This window comes from Rhinatrema bivittatum, chromosome 1 (assembly GCF_901001135.1).
Source record: "Rhinatrema bivittatum chromosome 1, aRhiBiv1.1, whole genome shotgun sequence".
Taxonomy (NCBI): domain Eukaryota; kingdom Metazoa; phylum Chordata; class Amphibia; order Gymnophiona; family Rhinatrematidae; genus Rhinatrema; species Rhinatrema bivittatum.
The window spans coordinates 162277449-162298550 of record NC_042615.1 but is presented as its reverse complement, the minus strand read 5'-3'; the positions used below and the strand labels follow the sequence as shown (position 1 = coordinate 162298550).

General features: G+C 42.0%; 1 protein-coding gene across 1 annotated transcript in view; it reads left to right on the top strand.

The window, feature by feature from the left end:
* Positions 1-21102, top strand: part of FAM114A1 (family with sequence similarity 114 member A1) — a 124283-nt gene that overhangs the window by 36916 nt on the left and 66265 nt on the right. Inside the window, exons 3-6 of the mRNA XM_029589400.1 lie at positions 2946-3033; positions 4516-4623; positions 5139-5236; positions 16405-16539. Coding sequence (XP_029445260.1) covers positions 2946-3033; positions 4516-4623; positions 5139-5236; positions 16405-16539 — 429 coding nt within the window. The remainder of the gene's footprint in view (positions 1-2945; positions 3034-4515; positions 4624-5138; positions 5237-16404; positions 16540-21102) is intronic.

Sequence of the window (21102 nt, the reverse complement as noted above, 5' to 3'; positions counted from 1 at the left end):
GTTACCTGAGCAACAAAAATAGATCTTCACAAGCAAGGTGTGTGTCTGTCTTGAATAAAAAAAAACCTGTCTACCCTGGAGCGCTTAAGCCAGTTTTAGGGAAGGTAAACCAGTTTAACAGCTGCTCCGTCAGTCAGCACCCCCCCCCCCCCCCCCATCCATGAGTGGCTGAAATGGTCCTCTGGAGCTACTTGGGGTGGGGAATGGGGAAATCTGAGGCACAGAAAAAAACATCTCAAATTAACCCAGGTCAACACTGAAGGCTGTGGCTGAACATTGTCACCTCCCAAGCTATTCCTGAGGAATGTTTCAAGACTGGAATCAGCAGGGACTGACTGTGAGGATTTAATCCATTTCTTCTTTCATGGATTTAATCACAAAGCACCAAGCCTTTATTTCAGTTTGAAACTCCTGCAGTTTTTTTTGTGGGGGGGGGAGGGGAGGGGGTTAGCCAACAGGACTTGCAACTTCTCTTTTCTGCTGGTTTAGATAGAGAATGAAGTGATCTGTACCTACAAGTCGACATCCCCAGTGCGAACCTACCGGCTCAGTTACTGGTTCTGATTAGGTTTCCGATGTGAAAGTGCTGACCCTGTCTACTTAAGAACAGTTCTCTTGGATGCTTTGGGAAGGGTCATGTGTTTATTTTTTTCTTTTCAGCTCAATCAAAACCAGCTGCCATTGGGCAACGGTGCCATGAGCCTTCATTCACAAGTGCCCAGGGACTGCAGCCTGTGACCTGGGACTGCAGCCTGTAGCCTGTGACTTTGAGTGCACCCATTACTCGTGCACCTAAAGTCCAGGGAGTAGATGTAATTTGTGAGCAATGGCTGGGACCCCTCCCTCCTTGTCTCTGAGTCAAACTCAGGACTTCTGCATGGCAGGGCATGGCTCTGCCACTGGGCCAGTCCGAGAAAAGCAGTTTTTACTTTCAGTGATATCACTCCCAGGGATCTGGTTCTATGTAGATAATTCTGCTCTCCATCCTATTTTTGGATCCTTCATCTGTTCTCTTTGATCCAAATATTGATGTGGTTGGTAAAAAAATAAAAACATCTAACCAGATTGATAATTATGGCACATATAAAAAAAAAACAATCAACAGTCTCCAAATCAGGCTAAGTTCATTGGAGCCTCACAATCCAAAAATCTTCCCTGCTTTATTCATGATTTTGTTTAACTATCAGTGGAATTATGAAAAAAAATGTACATATCTAAGCAATGGTGCTTTAAATACCTTTTGATATGCACTGCATCTCAAAACACTTAGGGAGGCCCATATTCAGAAGCAATCCAGATAGCAAAGTAAGGTCTAGATTCATCATTTTGCGATAAATATAGCAAAGATAGCACCCGTGATTAAAAAAAGAAAAAAAAAAGAGGAAGGTGGTTAGGGTAATTTTCCTGGTACTGCATTGCATTGCTATTTTACCTCAATGCACATTAACTTTTATCACAAGCTGCATTAATGATATGAGAGAGAGAGCACCTCTGTAGGGGGCACACAAAAAAGTTAACTATTTATACCACTGTAAGAGGGGCACTAGTAACTCGGGGTGAGTTGGGCTCTGGGGGCAGTTTTACATGCACAGTCTTACATACGAACAGCACTGTAATTATCAGTGAACATTTTTAATGTGATTTGGAGGGATGAAAGGTAAAAGAAGAGTAGGTTTGTACCATGTTCTCTCTACCTACCTTAATTGCAGCTAGGTAGAGAGAGCATCAAGCTAGGTAGAGAGAACATGATACAAATCTACTCTTCTTTCACCTTTCATCCCTCCAAATCACATTAAATCTTCACTGATAGTAACTGAGCTGCTTGTACGTGTGACTGGGCATGTAAAACTGCCCCCCAGAACCCAACGCACCTCACAAACCTCACCCTGACTTACTAGTGCCCCTTCGTACAGTGGTATAAAAAGTTCAAAAATCAGGGGTCTACATGGAGTCTCTCTCTCTCTTTCTCTTGCTCTCTCAATGGGATTTGCGATAAATCCGTTTTCAGTTGTAACATATAGCTATCGCAGGCATAATGCTGAGAAAAAAGGTGTAGTTAAATTCTACAATAGTGTGTGTTATGTTAACCAGCTCTCATTTCCATTTATTCCTTCCACTTGAATAAAATTTTCAACTTTGCATACGCATTTCATGATGCGGTATTTATTGCGTGTGTTACGGTGTTATTGCATTTTGTTAAATGACCCCCTTAGCTGGATAAACGTATCTTGCTAACTTCAGAGGCATATAGTGCAGCCACACTATTGAATATAGCCAGCTAACTTTAGTACAACTCTTTGTCCCAACCAGACACATTAGTTGGCTATGTTAACCATCCAACTCCACTCCTCCCAGTTATGCCTCCAGAATGCCCCTAACTTATTCTGCTAAATTCTAGCCGGCTATCTTATTTGCTGGTTTGAATTGAGCCAGATAAGTGGCCAAATATTCATTTAGCTGGCTAACTTGTGTGTTTGAATATGGACCTCCAGGATATCTAAACAGTTTCACTGTGTAGAAAAACACTGCATTCATTTGAGAAAATTGCTACCTCCAAGCAAAGCTAATGCAGCTCATAAAATCTGCACACTGTGTTAATTTTTTTTATTTTTTTTTTGTGGGGGACGCAGTAATTGTTTTGTTCTTAAGATAAATGACCTGCTTCTTCGATTATTAACATGCTCCCTCCTCTCCAATTCACATTTTCAACAGTAGGATATCTCCCACAGAAGCAGTTGGTATCTCTAATCTGTCAGAGGCCCCTCTTTCTGGCAGCATTTGAAATCCATCAGTCTTTCATGAGGTGATTATAACGATACTTTACAGGCACCATCAATCAGTTTTGAAATATTCCCCCCAGTTCCAGCTACCGGATTTCATCCTGTTCTGAGGCGAGAACATTCGTCTCTGACTGTGCCTAAATCTATAATTTTGTGATTCTTTAGGACTCTGATTCTCCGACGAAAGGAAAAGGGTGGGGAGCCTGGGGCTCCTGGGGCAAGTCTTTGCTGTCAACGGCAACGGCAACAGTTGGTGAGTATTCCTGACGCTAACACGATTAGGGTGATTTAGGAAATATTTAGGGCCTTCGAGCAAACTCGTCTTCAAGCTACCCATGTTTGGTAAGTGAATACACAGATGGAGAATACTGGAAGAGATCACAAGGGCCCATCTCTAGTTTGGTCCCCTTTTACCCTACCTACTGCAGTATCACTGATCCTACTTGACTTTGGCTTTTATCCTCTATTCCCTACCCTGTGCCTGTCCATGCTTTCTTGCATTCTTATATCGTTTTGACCTCTCCACCCCATTGCTGAGAGGATATGCCATGTATCCAGCCCAAAAGTGTTTAATTTAAGAATCTGTCCAAAGTCCCATGGTACCTTTTTGCAGGATGTTACACTTTACACAGTTTATTTTTTGTATTTTTTTCCCCTGTCTGAAGTTGTAGGAAATTAAATCCACACTTAAAAGATGTGCTGTCCCAAAACAGTGCAAGCAAGCTGTCTGGTTGCCTTTTTGCCCTGACATTTGTCTGAATTTTAAGCTTGGCCCTTTCTAAGTCAGACAGCTTGGTTTTCTGCTCTGTGTCTATAGAGGGCACTTCCACTACATGGCCTAAATATATTTCTTTGATAGCAAACAAATAGCAGGAAAATCTTACCATATAATCTGGTAGTGAACAAGTGAAAATTCCAAGCAAAAATATCTCCGGAGATTTACATTCCTTCTGATTTGCAGAATTTAATCCCAAATTAGTCTTTTCCTCTGTGTAAAGACCTCATCCTATGTAACTTATTCTTGGCAAGAAATTCTGTTGTACAATAAATGGCACTGGACAGTAGCAAAAATGTCATTTCTTGCATCTGTCTGTTTGTTGTACTTATTCAGTAATATACTGTCCAGTGCTTATTTTTTAGTCTCCTCATGTTAAGATTTGTGAAAGCTATATTTTTCTATGCAGTAGTGTCCTATTAATTTTACAGTTAATTACAGTATTCCATATATGGTGACTGAATGTCTCACTGAGTTAATCCCAGGTAACAAATAAACCATTCTTAGGTGACACCTATTGGCTGTTTTAACGTTGTCTTAATCTCATGTATGTTGATACATTCTATAATCCCATCTCTCTTAACACCTGAGATGTATATTTAATCAATCTTAAATTCAGAAGTAGCTTTCAGCTTGTTCTATGACAAGGCCATCTTTCTTTTCCTCTCCCCATCAATGGAGCTGTTTTAACTCCTGTTGTGGTGAGGCTGTTTTATCTGTTTTACTGCTACACTAAAACAGCCCTTTTCTGTTACATAGGAGTAGTCCCTGGCTGATTTTCTGCACAAGAGCGTACCATATGTAGGATAAGAGGGCATGAAACCCTCCTGGGTTCTCATAATATCAGAACACTATATTAGATTACTGGTCAGAGAGTGGTTTCATGTAATGGTTGCTAGCTGTGACTTCTTGATTGTAACACGCTGTAACGGTGAATTTATTTTTCTTCATGTAATATAGGCCATGGGTTAACAGCTGTAAAGGAAAAGGCAGGAGCTACGCTCCGAATTCATAACTCGGCATCTACTGAAACAGCTTATCCAGACATGCCAGAAGCCAGTGAGCAAGGTTGGTATCCCTTGTAAGAATACTTTAGACGAGCCTCTCCTCTGAATTTTTCATTGAGTTAAATCCAAAAACAAACATCTTCTGCTTCCCCCACCAGGCAGAGAGCATGACCCTAAAGAACAGAGAAGGTCAGGGTCCCAGTGAAATCCTCACAGCAAGATCAGACATTGATTTCTGCTGTGCTCTCCACACACAATGACTTAAATCATACAGTGGCATAAGTGGAATTTTTCTACTCCTTTTGGGTTTATACTCTGCCTGGAACTCTGCATCTTGAGAATGTAGTGCTAGGCTGTTGAGGTTTTGTGGTATACTTATTTTTCATTTTTGTCGTATCAGAATCATATGAATATCAAGTTAATGGCAAAATCCGAAAACTCTGGTTGAGTCTGGGTTATAAATAAATAAATTCTTAATGAGCTGTGCTATTTAAGACCGTTTTAATTTCAAATTACAAGTTTTTATGCATACTACATGCTCTGGAAAGTTATACTTTTCATTCTTTCTCAAAATAGAAAGTGCCACTGAAACAGATGAAAGCACATTAGAGCCTCCCCTGTCTCCTGGATCCCGTGGGATGTTCTCCACTATCACGAACGCTGTACAGAGCACAGTGAGTAAACTGCACTGCTTTCATGGGTAGTAATGATGATGCATGTAGATAGGGCACGGGCTACATTTCACACACTTATCTGGGTGTTGAATCCAGTTTCCAGCTGGTTTTCACTGAATTCATAAAATTGTGAAGGAGCGAGCATTTGCAGCTTAAAACTGATTTCCAGATTTACTGGATGAGGTCCTGATACAACTATAAGCTTGACACATAGGGGTAGATTTTCAAACTATGCGAATAGGCCTACTTTTGCTGGCGCATCAGGCGCAAGCAAAAGTACGCTGGATTTTAGTAGATACGCGCGGAGCCGCGCGTATCCACTAAAATCCTGGATCGGCGCGCGCAAGGCTATCAATTCTGTATAGCCGGCGCGCGCCGAGCCGCGCAGCCTACCCCCGTTCCCTCCAAGGCCGCTCCGAAATCGGAGCGGCCTCGGAGGGAACTTCCTTTTGCCCTCCCCTCACCTTCCCCTCCCTTCCCCTACCTAACCCACCCACCCGGCCCTGTCTAAGCCCTCCCCTTACCTTTGTCGGGGGATTTACGCCTCCCTCTGGGAGGCGTAAATCCCCGCGCGTCAGCGGGCCTCCTGCGCGCCGGGACGCGACCTGGGGGCGGGTCCGGAGGGCGCGGCCACGCCCCCGGGCCGCCCCAGGCCATAACCACGCCTCCGGGTCCGCCCCCGAAACGCTCCCGGAACGCCCCCTAAACGCCGCGTGGTTCGGGCCCGCCCCCGACACGCCCCCGACACGCCCCCGACACGCCCCCCTCGGAGAACCCCGGGACTTACGCGAGTCCCGGGGTCTGCGCGCGCCGGTGAGCCTATGTAAAATAGGCTCACTGGCGCGCAGGGCCCTGCTCGCCTAAATCTGCCCGGATTTGGGCGGATTTAGGCGAGCAGGGCTCTTAAAATCCGCCCCTTATAGTTGTATCAGGACCTAATGAATTTGAACTTAACAGCAAAATCTGCTCTAAAACTGTTTATGGTTCAGTATATGACATCAGCCAATGACTTTTTAAAAAAATGTAAAAAAGCAAGCAGGAAGTAAGTGATGCTTAAAAAAAATATATCAGAATGAAATGTGACTGTAAGCTATGTGTCAACATATGCATGAGGCTTGTAGCATAGAATTAAACAAAATCTTTAAAAAGATTAGTTTTCAAATGTTTTGCAAAAATATAAACAAATTGTATCAACCAGCTAGCCCTTATCCACATGCTTAATTATATCTTTAAAGAGTTTAAACAGATTATTAAAGCAGGACTTCCATTTAAGTCCATGCTGGCTCATCCCCCATTAAATATATAGATCAATGAGAGAATAATAATGTTGTGACCACATAATATTCATATACAAATCTTAGAACCTTTTAATACATGTCAGTTATTACAAAGCACATGTATAATACTACAACACTCATAATTTCTTGTATAACATAGAAAAAGAATTTACAATGGAATTTCTTATATATCATAGGAGAGGAATTTACAGTAGAAACCCCGTTGTTACCTATAAATAGCACATTAAAAATATATGCATATCCACTACATGCATAACCAAATCATACAACCCATACAAATCAACACCATCCAAATGAAACATACATAATATAAAACCACTCCATAAACAAGGGCAAAGAGTTCTGATACACAGTTAATCAAGATATAATTTCTTTACAATGATCTTCAAAGATCTTCGGTTACTTTCTTTTCTTTGGATGCATAAACATCTCTCAACTGCCCCTCCACTTCAATTATTTTCTAATATTCTTTATTTATTAACTCTTCATTAAGACATTTATGCTTATATGAATAACCCCAACACGGGTCCCTTGTTTCACCCTAAATGGGCTTCTTCATGGGGAATTTGTCACTGAATCCTATAAATTATATGAAGATACATTGTTAGAACTGAAATTACCATGTAATCAAATACACCCATAACTAGATGGACACTAATTCAGTTTACCCCCATATGAATAAAATATTCCTGGGCACACAGATGATTTCCAATGCTGTTGCATCAACTCATCTCAGTATGGCTTCACCTCACCTGGATAGTATACCCTTATGTAGAACTCCAAATTAGAACACCCTTAACAAATAGCTCTCCCATATCCACTATCACTAGTATGTTTTGATACAAAATTTACTAAACACATATCTATATCTTAGATAAACATTTCAGCCTACCAGGCTGGTTTGGAGAAAGGGACACACCTCATGCATCCACCACTGTTAACAATTAGATGTAAACATAAAGAGCCTATTAAATACCCATGCTTACTTACTTTATTTAAAAACATTTATTACTCGCCCTTCTTGTGTTCAGAGTGGGGTACAGTATAAACATACACAGATGAAAGGAGGGAACAGGACAATGCATAAATCTTAGGAGAAGGGGGAGAAAACAAACAAGGTGCCTAGGGAGTAAGTTCATTCACATAAGGCCAGAGGTGAGGGAAGAAGAAGACTAAGTAGCACCATCCAAAGTGGGACCTATTGGGGGTAGTCCATTGTCATTTAAGTTGAGGAAAGCTTTCTTGAAGAGGAAAGTTTTTAGGGCTTTTTTTAAAGAAAGTTCTTTCTCAGAGACATCATACTCCCTTAGGTAGGCTGTTCCAGAGAAGTGGTCCTGCAGAGGAGAATGTGCGTGTTCTGGTTTTCCACAAGGTGAGTGAGCTTTGGAGGTGGAGTATCTAGTAGCGTTAGGTTAGACAATCTGAGTGGTCAGGATGGTGCATGGATTTTTCATTGTTGAGGAGAACATTGTTGAGGAAATGTAAGTTGTGGATTGAGGAGTGAATGATCATAGCAAGCTTATATTGTATTCAGTAAGCGATAGGGAGCCAGTGAAGAGATTTGAGTACAGGAGAGATGTGATTATGCATGGGAGTGCTAGTTAGGAATCTTGCTGCTGAGTTTTGTATGATCTGTAGCAGATGGGTAGCGTATAAAGGTAGACCTGTCAGGAAGGAGTTGCAGTAATCTATCCCAGAGAATAGTAAAGATTGAAGGACTGACCTGAATGTTCAAGAAGGGGCTGAAGGTGATAGAGAAAGCGTTGTTTGAAGAAGGAAGAGTTGGTAATAATTCTGATATGGTTGTTCATGGAGAGAGAGAGGGGTCGAAAGTGACTCCCAAATTTCATACACTGTGGGAGATGGAGATGGAATGTGCATCAGAAAGAGATATGATTGGGAGTGTCAACGATTGGATGGTGTGATTACACAGTGATTTCTATTTTGGATATGTTGAGAGCTAATTTGTTGCTGTGCAGCAATTTTTGGATAGTTGTAAGACAGTTGGTAAGGAAAGATTCTGTCAGGGCCCATGTTTCCTTGAGAGGAAAAAAGAATTGAATATTGTAAGCTTAAATTTTATAGTGAACTTCAAGGTCATTGAGGGTGCAGTATAATGGAGTTAGGTAAAGGTTAAATAATGCAGTGGGGAGAACAGAACCTTGGGGTACTCCAGAGCTCAGATGCATCAAGGAGGAAGCAAAAGAATCAATTTGGACTTGTTGGATTCTGTTAAATTATGAAGAGAATTAGGCCAGCACCGAATCAGTTATCCCAAAGGAGCACAGTCTTCAGAGTAGCATGGACTGATTCACCATATTGAATGTAGCAGAGATGTCAAGTAGACACAGGAGCAATGAGGAGCAGTGGTCAAAACCCTATCAAAGCGTGTCAAAGATAGCTTTGATACGGTGTCTCATGTCTCACCGTATCAAAGCTGGATAGCAGCAGCAATTCGGTGCTGTGGTGCTTCCTGAATGCAAACTGGTATTGGTTGAGGATATTATTAGTATCAATGAAGTCGCAGAGTTGGTGGAGGATTGCAGTTTCTAATCCTTTGGCCATGAAAGATAGGGCAGAGATTGGGCGGTAATTGGAGGTGATGGTTGGATCAGCTGTTGGTTTTTTGATTATGAGTCTGACTGAAGCTTATTTTAGGAGATCAGGGACGATGCCATGTTATAGTGATGAGTTAATGAATTTAGTGATAAACGGAGCAATATACAGTTTGATCAGTTTAAGTAGTGATGTATGGCACGGGTTAAGGGGGTTGGACGATGGTTTCAGGTTATTGATAATCTTAGTGGTGTCCAATGCTGTAATGTCATCAAAGCATTCGCAGGTTGGGCCTTGAATGTTCAGATCATTGTCAGATTCTTCAGAATAGGAATTATTGAAGGTGCTATTGACAATAGCTGTTTTGTTGGTAAAGTGAGAGGCGAATGTCTCCACAATGTTCATCCCTGGAATGGTGGGAGAGAGAGTAGAGGGGGTTGAGCTGGGGTTAATTATATTCTTTATGGAGGTATATAGTTCTCTGGGGTTGTTTTGAGTGGCTGACAGTTTCTTGTAGATATAAGATTTCTTCGCAGAGTTGATTGCCTCTTGATATGATGCCAGTTTATCATTATGTATCATTATTTATGTGGGAAGGATTTTTCTGCCATTTTCTCTCATATTTCCTTAGCTCACATTTTTCGGTTTGGAGACTGGTATTAATCCATTGTGCAGATTTTGATCTTTTAGTTAAGAATGGTTTCAGAGGGGCTAGTTTGTCGAGGGGTTGATGTAAGGGAGGAGTTCCAGTATTCCAAGAGTTCTCCAGGTGAGTTACAGGAGTTATTATCCAGAATAGGAGTGAGCGCAGCTCACTCACCACCTCAGCATTATTGCCGCAGTTAACTTGTTTGGCATGGTGGGTTGGCAGGCCGCGGGCAGGGGAATCGCGCAGCACCGCTGACTCCCACACTGTCTCCTGTTTCTGGTGAGAGGAGGGGGCACAGTCTTCTGGGATCCCAGAGCCGATGGATGGCTGAAGCCTCAGCACCGCTCGTTCACCTCCTCAGCATTGCCGCCGCAATTAACTTGGTCAGCGTGGTGGGCGGGCCATGGGCAGGGGAGTCACGTGGTGCTACCAATTCCCGCTCTGTCTCCTGTTTCTGCTGGGGGGGTACAGTCTTCTGATTTCCTAGAGCCAGTGGTTGGCTTGAGCTTCAGTGCCGCTCTCCCACCTCCTCAGCATCGCCACCGGGGTTAACTTTTGGTCGGTGTGGTGGGCGGGCTGCGGGCAGGGAAGACACACAGTGCTGCCAACTCCCACTCTGTCTCCTGTTTCTGATGGGGGGGCAGTCTTCTGGGCTTCCAGAACCGATGGACAGCTCAAGCCTCAGTGTTGCTCGCTCACTTCCTCAGCATCGCCGTTGCTCACAAGGGCGGTTTAGCTAATAAGAAGTATGCATTCGCTTAAACCTGAAATCATAAACGTGAACTAATGAGCCTAATACAAAAATAATCAAGAAAAGCAGACCATTCTATTTCATTAATAAGACTGTTAGCCACTAAGATCTTCCATGTAAAAATAAAACGTTCACCCTGACGTAACTTCTGAGAGATATCGCCCGTCTGTCACAAATGATCTGTTTAATCGCAAAGAACTTGACTTCAATTGTGTGTGATAACGCATTCCAATGTGTTATCAATAGGGCACTGTCTCTTGCAGAATGAAAACTTTCATGCTCAATGATTCTCAATCTGACTTCCTGCCTTGTTTGACCCACGTATATCAAGATGCGTGGGCATATTATCTCATCTCATATATCGCTCCTGCAGTTTTACAGGTGAACCATTCCAGTAAAACATATAGTTGCTTTAAATTAACATGTGTGAATACAAGCAATTGCATTACTTAGGCACAAACTGAACAACCTGAACAAGTAAACTATCCCCCTTCACACTCTTGTGTAGGAAACTTTAAATTGCGACCCCTTTTTGATATATAAGAAATTCCATTATAAATTCTTTTTCTATGATCTACAAGAAATTGTGAGTATTGTATTATATATGTGCCTTGTAATAATTGCTATGTATTGAAATGTTTTAAGGTTCAAAAACATGGCTCTTCAAAAAAGCATATCCAACAACCACCCACCACCCAACACACAAAGATAAATCCCCCCCCCACACCTTCACACACATCTTCCCCCCCCTTTTCCCCCCCTTCCCTCAACACCCCCCACAGAACTGCATAATCACTTATTGCGGTCAACCCCGACTCAAGCTTTCTTATTATTCTGCATACAGAGTCCCAAAGCTTTCTATCTACCTCCTCTATTATATATAATGACTCTCCACAGACCAATTATTAGAAAGGTCACAAAGATGCAATGCTAAATGTCATAAAATTCATTGTAAAAAGTTACAAATTTCATTGTAAAAAGTTATAAAGTTCAATGTGTAATGTTACAAAGTTCAATATAAGGTCGCGAAGTTCCAATGTAAAACAGTAAGTCTATGTTGATAGACCCCCTCTGTTACACTGTAAACCAGTGTGATATGTACTATGAACATCGGTATAGAAAATAAATAAATAAATAAATAAATTTGGTCAAAATATAAGTTCTCTAGGTCGGAAATTATTGAGAATAACTTGAGGAGCTGTAATCTCCATGTAGGAAATTTCCCAGTTATAAAATCTTTGCCTATTACTGATTTGTTTAAAAGCTATCTTTCCCAGGTTTTGAAAATGCCTGAATCAACTATGCCAGTGATTACTAAAATATATTTTCTTCCTAAGCCTGAAGGATTGGCATCGACTGACTCTCTTGAAGAGACCTCATTAAATTTAACTCAAATTTTGGAACAGTCGCATGAGATGGTAGTTTCTAAACGAGGAACCTTATTGGTTTCATTTACTTTTCTTGCTCATCTGAATACTATTCTTCGATTCTTTTTCCATAACCGAGAATCTACGTTTTACGGTCAGAAACTGTGGATTTTTCCAGATGTGACAAGGCAAACACAACTTCGGAGGAAAAAATTCCTATTAATGCGTGAAGAGGTTCTCTCAAAGGGGGCTTATTTTCTATTACAGTACCCATGCAAATGTTGTATCAAATTGGGGAATGTTAAATATCTTTTCTTTGAGCCGTCACAATTACGGGATTTTCTAGATATGCACAACTAATAGGCTCTGAATGTTTAGGCAATATATGATTAATAGGTGGTTTTTTGGGGGGTTTTTTCTCACGTATTTCTTTTTACATATTTCAATGTATATTACTCTTTATAATCCTCCCCCCCCCTTCCTTTTTCTTAATTTGGCATAGATGATGATCTTATTTTTTTCCTGTGAAAATTAAAAAAGAAAATCATTTATATATATATATGTATAAATTCTCTCATTGATGTGTACATTTAGTTTGTATTGAAAGAAGTGATTTGTACCTTTTGTATACTTACCTTTTCGATTATCCCCCATTAAATCATATTTATCCATATGCTCAGTATTTCTGTATTCTTAACAATCATTTCAACCATTTTACCTGGAAAGATATGACTTATTGATCTGTAGTTTCCTGGAGCCCTTTTTAAAAACTGGCATTACATTGGCTACTTTACAGTCTTTGGGTCCAATGGCAGATTTTATAGGAAGCTCTCAAGATCAACTGCCCATGAATCACTGCTTTAAAGCAATCCCAGACAGCAATCAGACACATCCCATTCTGGTCATTTACCCTGAAATATTCCCATATGTCTTCCATCAATTGTGTACTATATTCAATATCCATTAATAAATATCATTCAACCTCCAATAACGCCATCCTATGTTGTAATTTGAGAAAAGCATATCAATCCATATGAGTGCATGGTCAGATCACTTAATTGATTCCAGTTCAGCATCAACCACCTGGTTAATCATCCCCTTATCCACTAAGATAAAATCAATTGGAGAGTAGGAATTGTGGGGTCCAGAGAAAAAACTATTAACGTTTTAGTGTAGGGTGGCACACCCTCCAAACATCCATTAAATCCCCATGTTCCATCAGTAGTTTAAGCCTATTACGATGCCCTTGCTTAACCGTCCCATATCCCAAAGAATTATCTAGGGCAGGAATTCTTCTGATATTAAAGTCTCTTCCAAGAATAAGATGGCCCTCCACATTTTGAAGTCAATATTGTACCCAGAAAATCAAAGAGAGCCCCCTGGCCTCTATTGGGTGCATAAATGTTACACAATTGTTAAGTTTCACCACGCACCACAATTTGTACTATAATATTCCTGTACATGGATCCCCATCGTACATCTTAAACTCCAAAAATAAAATCTTTGCTAAACATGCCTACTCCGTTGTATTTCCCTTTCTTAGTTCATGGAGCAAAATATCTTATATGGATAGAATGTGGAGCTCATCGGATGTTCATACCTGCCCTTAAGGTGTGTCTCCTGAAGCAGTACTATGGTTGCCTTTTAAAGTGTCTAATTCCCTATATAATAATTGCCTTTTGTGAAAAGAATTCAAACCTTTCACATTCAAAGATAATATTCTAAACCTAAACATGATGGAAAGAAGTTTAGAAGTATATCTTAAGTACCAACTGGCAACCCTTATCTAACCCTCCCTTGGGGTCATCCCTAATATGCAACATATAAGCATATTTCCCAACTGCATAATTCTCATCTAATCCTCCACGCACACATTCACACCAATTTCCTCCTCTCCCCTACTCCCTCACCCCTCATAGCAATAACAGTTGAATTCCCTTTTAGTCCCTTTTAGTACCTCCCCATCCACTCCCCCCTTCCCAAGATCTGTTACCATCTCCATGCAGATCCTCTCCCCCATTGGGAGGTGTGAACATCATCAGACCAGATGGCCCCCCTCTCCATACAGGCTGCTGATAACCGGTGAACCCAAAACATAGTAAACTGTCGTCACATTAATGTAATTCAAATGTCCCACAGTGTTGAGAGCTACATGAGAAGGCACATATCTCAAAAACCCATAACTTTTATTACAGTCAAATCATCATTAATGTGAAACTTCTGAAATGTCGTAAGCAATGTTTCCTAGTAGTAATGATAGTCCTGCTTGTCCCTTATTCCTTCAATAAATGGTCTTGGGTGAGACAGAGCTACCAGAATGTCTTCTCAGATGTTTACCTCCCTTGTCCACACTTTGGCATCTTGAAAAATCTTCTCTAGTTTATAATAGCAGGGAGAGTTGCCTGCATCGTGTTGCTGACTGTATAACCTGCTTGCTTCATTCACAGATTTCACTCTAGATGACACTCAATTTAGTGTAAACATAAGGCCAAATGGTTGAAGCCATTGATATTTAATATTTTCCTTTCGAAGAAGAGTAATCGCATCTCTCATTTCTTGTTGTTTTGTGTAGAGTGACCTAAGATATATCAGAAAAAATAGCAATCTCATGACCTTCCCAAAGCCAATGCTGTTTGCATGCAGTGCTGAGGATTTGTTCTTTCAAGGGATAACTATGGAAGCATGCAGTTATATCCCTTGGCTTACTATTTATGCACTGTCCCAGATTTCAATGTGCACATTCCAACACAATATTAGATTCTGGGCTGCTCTCATTGCCCCCAGCAACATTTAAGGTGACTGCAAATGCCCGCCACTATTAATTTACTGTCCCCATACTCTGAAGTCTCCGGAACTCCCCTGATTCGAAGATTGCATCATCTTGAATTGTTTTCAAGGTCTGCCAGTTTTTCTTGTAGGATCGTTTGTTCCTCTCTTAGCACTTTATATTGGTTTTGCAAGCGTTCAATGTTGTCTGCCTGGGCATTTAGGCAATTATCATTTTCCTGCACCCTTTGTCGAAGATCCAACATTTTCTCTCAAATTTCCACCATCATTGCCAGTATCTGTTTTATTATTCTTAATATCTTGGTGAATATACACAGAACCATTCACGAAATTCTTCCCAAGATGGAGAAGCGTTCTCATTTGCATTGTCAGGGCCTATCTCCAATCATGCATAGCCTGCCGTTTCAGGCCCCTGTGTGTCCTCATTGAGCTCTCCACCCGCTTTAGCATAAGAAAAGTGCCGGAAGTTCACTATTTTCTTTTTCACTGCCATCACTTAAGCTGCTTTTACAAGAGGTTTCAGATGTCTGATGGCTGCAATATTAACTAGATTTAGCCTGATGGAAGAATGGAGCTATAATTCAGGCAGCCATCTGAGCCGATGACATCCCTTCCTCCCAATGGCAGATTTTAATGATAGGTTACAGATTACCAGTAGCAGTTCGCAACTTCATATTTCAATTCTTGAAAACTTGAGGATGAATATCAAGTCCTGGTGATTTGGTACTATTTAGTTTGTCTGTTTGCTCTAGCACCTCTTTTAGTTTTCTTCTAACTAATTTCCTCAGTGTATCATCTTTTTTAAATTAAATGCTACTGAAACAGTTTCATTTATCATTCTTCCTCAGGTAATTATGTAGGTATATTTTTTGCATTATAATCACAATTGTCAAATGGCTCCATCACCATTGCTCATTGCACCAGGTACCGTGTTTTGTTGAGAAGAAGATCTACAGTAGCTCCTCATCCTATTGGTTTCCAGTGGCAGCAGCTAGGGAAATAATCATATGTATCATAAAATCTGGGGCTATACGAGTTAGAGAAACAATCGTTAAATTCAATGCTGGAGATCCTACTGAAAATCATTCCTTAATACCATGAGTCTTCTATCTTAATTGCTCCTACCCCAGCAGAACATCCTCTAGCAATAGAGCAACAAGCTAGAGCTCAAACTTTCAAAAAGTAGTAATGACTTGATTGAATCTTTACCTCAGCCCCTCTTTTCCTGTATTTTTATTATATTTTGCCCCAGCAATTTCATGCTGTTCCTTTGAGCTTCCAGCTCAGTGAGATCCAGGCATCCAGCCTCTGTTAGGACTACAGTGGCTTGAGCAGGGGTAGGGGGTTCACATTTTTTCTCTCTTTCCCCTCCCATCTAGCCCAGCTGTTGTAATGGATAGTCCTTGACCAGTGATTATGGACCAAAGCTCTTTCCAGATCTCAGTACACGTGGAGTCTGAGTTCTGGTCACTAGGTATTGCTGTTGTGTAAAAGACAGCCCTTCCCCCACAGGTTCTATGCATGCAGCATCTGAAGCCCCCCCATCCCTGAGCGACCGGGGAGGAAACGTCGGGCCTAGTAGTCAAATTGCAGTCTTCTGCATGACCGTGCTGAGCTATCAGTCTGGTCTCTTTCCTGTATTTTTAATAGAAAGGGGGGGGGGGGTGTATTAATGGACAAAAAGGCATGGTTTAGCAAACTCGGTAGTTTTAGAGAATAATGCATTAACATGTACCATGATACATTTGCTCTGTGTGCAGGGTAAAACTGTTCTAACTGGTGGTTTGGATGCTTTGGAATATATTGGGAAGAAGACAATGGATGTCCTTGCAGAAAGTGATCCAGGATTTAAGAGAACCAAGATCTTGATGCAGCGTACCGCTTCCTTATCACAGGTAGGAACACATTGGTAATAAGCTGCAGATGGGTAAAGAGAGTCCCATTTATCACAGCTTTAGCCTGTGGTGCTAAAGTTATAGATCCGGCATTGGCTTGATTAAAACTGTAAAGGCTACTGCCACTAGCAAGCAGTGGATTCAATGAGTTTGTAATTGCTTTTTAGATGTTTTCAACCACTATTTCATCAAATCAGTGCTTTAAGAGGATCTTAGCGTAGTATTTCATTGTTAGCTGGAGGGATGTAGATGCATTTTTCTCTGTCATTGAACCCCTCAGGGGCATGTGCTTGTCTGAAGACATTTTCTAACAACTCTGGAGTGGCATGTCTTACTAACAATGAAATCAAATTCACCCTTGCCCCCAAAGTCTCCAAGGTTCATATGGAAACTGGGCTCTCGTCTAAGTGAGCCAAGCATTTCCTTTTAAAAGGCGCTCTTTTTAATGTGGGCCAATGTGAAAAAAAACGTACAATTTCAGGAGCTCCAACAGAAAATTTACAAACAGAGCTGCGAAGTAGATGCTGAGCCATTTATCACTCCCATGAGCAGATGGAAAAGGCTGGTGAATAAGAGCTCAGATTACCACAGTGTAAAATGTGCCACGCTGACCACCATGCTCTTTTTTTTTTCTCTTATAGCTTTACCTTTCCTTCCTCACCCTCATCTCTTTTATGTTCCTTTCTTTCTATCATTTCTTCAGTCTCTCTCATCCCTCTCTTTTCTTCTACTGATCATCTCCCTTATGAGATATTGCTATTGCCCTCCTTCACCTTCCTTTTACCCTCTCCACCCTCCTCTACTCCATCTCCCCACCTCCACCCAGCTTTCTCTCTCCCCTCCAAACCAGTTACTGTCCTTTTTTTCTCTCTCCTTGCACCCCTCCAACCAGCCACCACCCACCTACTCTTTCCACCCCACCCAGCCAACTGTTGACCTTCTCTCCCTCCCATCTCCCTCCTGACACCCATGTCCTCTCCTTCTCTCCAAACCTTTCCTCCACAGACATCAGCTTCCTCCTCGCTCCAAATACATGTACTCTGGCTTCCACCTTTCTTTTCTACCCCCTTTGCCCATGCTACCAACTTCCTGTTCAAACCTCCGCTTTTTATAAGGCGGGTGGTGCCAGTTCCAGCAAAGAGGCAGTTTTTAGCATGATACTTGCAGTGTTTCATGTAATTTTCTTCTTTTTGAGTTTTTATTTGCAGTTTTCTTCTTACTGGTTCTGCTTCAGATGTGAGATGGTTGCTGGAAATCAGAGATGGGAGAGCAGGAAATATTTCTATGTGATTCATCCATCAGTAGTAGTGCCTGTACATGCTATATGATGTTTGTTTTTCTATTTTCAGGTTGTATGTTATAAGAGAGATACCTGCTTACTGTTTTTCTTATGTGTCTGTTGCAGTAAAGACATCCTTGGGTACTTCTAACTGTAGATGATTTTATGGTTAGCCCTTTTGTCTGACGTATTCATTTAATACTTTGAGATTCATGTAATCTCTGTCTTTGGGGTATTCAGTTATGTAATGGAATAATGTGGCTTGGCCAGTTATGATAAACCTTTTTTTTTTTTTTTTTTGTAAGTGAAGGATAAAAAATAGCACCATGTAGCTCAATTTTTTTCGTAGGTTTTCTGTGTAAAGAGGTTTGTAATTGTTCACCTATAGGTGGAAGCAGAGAACATCTTCCTCTGTTTGATGTCATGTTACCCTATATATTCTGGGAGTGCAGGATATAAAATCAGTAGATCTTTGCCTCTGGCTAGGTGGTGGCTGGACTGGTATAGCAGGAGACTATACATGCTACAGAGGGACACTAGCAACAGGTGACATTGTTCTTTCCTCTTGAAATCCAGTTCATTTGGGCCTAGTGAGAAGCCTGAAACTGCAGCCTGCATAAAGCTGGGCCAAAAAAAAAAAGCAGCGAGTCAAATGCTAAGAGAGCAGTTGAGGCAGCGCAAGCCTCCTTCCTCAGCTAGCTCCATGGCATATAGAGGCAGGAAATGTCTCCTCTGTGGTAATAGGAAACAGAGCTCAATAGCGGGCTCTTTTTACATTAAGTGTGATGCTCCAGATTCCCTGATGGATAAACAGGTATGGTGTGGGTTGCAGCGAATGGGGAGCTGCATTAGCAAGGCAGACACTGAAGAGTGGTGCTGGGGGAGGAGCTGAGAACTCGCAGCAGGGGAGACTCTGGGAACAGCGGTCCAAGGGAGAGGTATGGAAGGGAAAGAAGCTCCAAACGTGAGAGAGGCCCGAACCAGGCAGTGGTTGGCTCCAAAATGCTGAAATGGGGAAATAGTTTAACCTGTTAATGCATAAGGTTTATAGAGAAATGAAGGGAAGTGCTGGGCTGGAAATCAGAGGCCCCAAGTCCCCTCCAGGTACTCCAGAGGAATGTGAGACGGGGCAAAGAGGCTGGCTGGAAAAGGAGGGGCCTCTCTCTTTAGGCATGTCCCCAAGATATTCACCCTTTTCCCGTAGCCTGCAAGATTTAGGAACTGACGATATGAAAGCTCCTCAGGGCTCAGGAGAAGATTCAGAGGAGGAAAGGGAGGGTAAGGCTCTTTTTAGACAAAAGAGCTGGGTGCACTCACTGTTAAAGTGGTACAATCCTTAGGATTAATAGAAGACCAAAATGAAGATAAAGAGCAAGGAGATCCTATCCTTTTAGGGCTCAGGAAGCCAACCAGAGCCTTTTCTCTCCATTCAGCCACAAGGGAAATGATTATGGCTGAGTGGGATACTCCAGATGCAGCCCTTGGGGTTAGGCATAGCATTGGCAAGTTGTACTCCATTCAGCAAGGGGAGGTAGAGCAGCTTTTTAAAGTGCCAAAAGTGGATGTAGCCATTGCAGCAGTAGCCGAGAGGACCACCATTCCAGTGGAAGGGGGCTCAGCCCTCAAGAATACACAGGTCAGAAAGATAGAATCTCTATCAAAGAGATCCTTTGAGATAGCTAGTCTGTCTTTGCAAGCGGCAGCATTTGGTGGATATATAGCCAGAACATCAGTGAGAATGCTGAAACAAGAGAGATAAACGCAGACTCAGAGACTGTCAAGTGAAGCACAATAAACGTATCGGAGGTTTGCAGTTATGGGGAACCCTTACTAATTCAAGGCCATTCCATTTGGGCTAGCCACAGGGTCTTGTACCTTCACCAAAGTAATGATAGTGGTGGTGGTGGCAGCACCAAGAAAGAAAGAGGTCCTGGTTCACCTGTATTTGGAAGACTGGCTCATCAGCGCCAGGAAGGCAAGTAGTTCACCCTAAGAGTGAGGCAACATTTGGAGAGACTAGGGTGGGTAGTAAATGTAGCCATCTCAGTCCTTGGTGTTACCTGGGGGCATGCAATGACACGAGACTAAGGAAGGTTTAAATGACTGAGGAGAGATTCACAAAGCTGCAAATTCAAGTGAGGAGGTTAATGGCAAATAGGAGGCCCAGGATAAGAGCCTTCCTGCAAGTGCTGGGGTAGATGGAATTGGCAATAGAACTGGTGATCTGAGCAAGGGCGCATATGCGTCTTCGGTAAAAGTCATTACTAACACAGTGGTACCCACAGCATCAGGGGTACAAGAAAAGACGTTTATTACTGGGGAGGCCAGTAGCAGCCTTCACTGGGGGTTGAACTATTCCAAGAAGTTGAGCAGAGATAAGTCTGGATCCACTGATGTGGGTTACATTGGGAACTGATGCCAGCCTAGTAAGCTAGGGGGCCCACTGTAGAGGATAAGTAGCACAAGGCAGGTGATCTGTGATAGAAGCTTCCTGGTTAATAAACCACTTGAAAATAAGTGCAATCAGATTGGCACTCAGTAACTTTCTTCCCAGAGTGAGTGGGCAGGCGGTAAGGGTGCTTTTGGACGGTAGTGGCATATGTAAACAGGCAAGGGAGCACTCAAATCTCACAACTGGGAAAGGAGATTGGAATCCTGATGAGCTGGGTGGAGGCTCACCTAAAAAGTTTGAAAGCAAGACAAATAGCAGGAATGGACAACCAGTAGGCAGACTACCTTAGTTGTCACATGCTTCACCCAGTGGGAGCTGTTGGAAGAGGCATTTGCGAGTATAGTAGGCACATGGGGGCAGCCCATCTCGGATCTGATGGCGACCTGTCGAAACACAAAAGCCAGAAAAATGTTCAACCGGGCCTGAGAAAAGGATTCAAAAGGGATAGATGCTCTAATCCAGCCATGGCCTTTGGGTGAATTACTTTAGGTATTTCCATCTTGGCCGGTGATCACAAGGACATTTCAAAAGTTGGCGGACCACAATAGCTAAGCCATCTTAGGAGCACCGGACTGGCCCAGGCATCTTTGGTATGGAGACCTAGTAAGGCTGAGCAAAGTGAGACAACAAGACTAGCAGGGATCACGGGCCTACTCATCAGGGTCCAACAGATATGGAAGATCTAAGTTCTTACTGTCTTACAGTTTGACTGTTGAAATTTCGAAACTAAAAAACTGAGGCTACTCGAATGTGATGATTTCAGTGCTCTTGAGGGCAAGGAAGCATTCCATGTTCCTGGCTTATAGCACATTCTGGAGGCTGTTTGAAACTT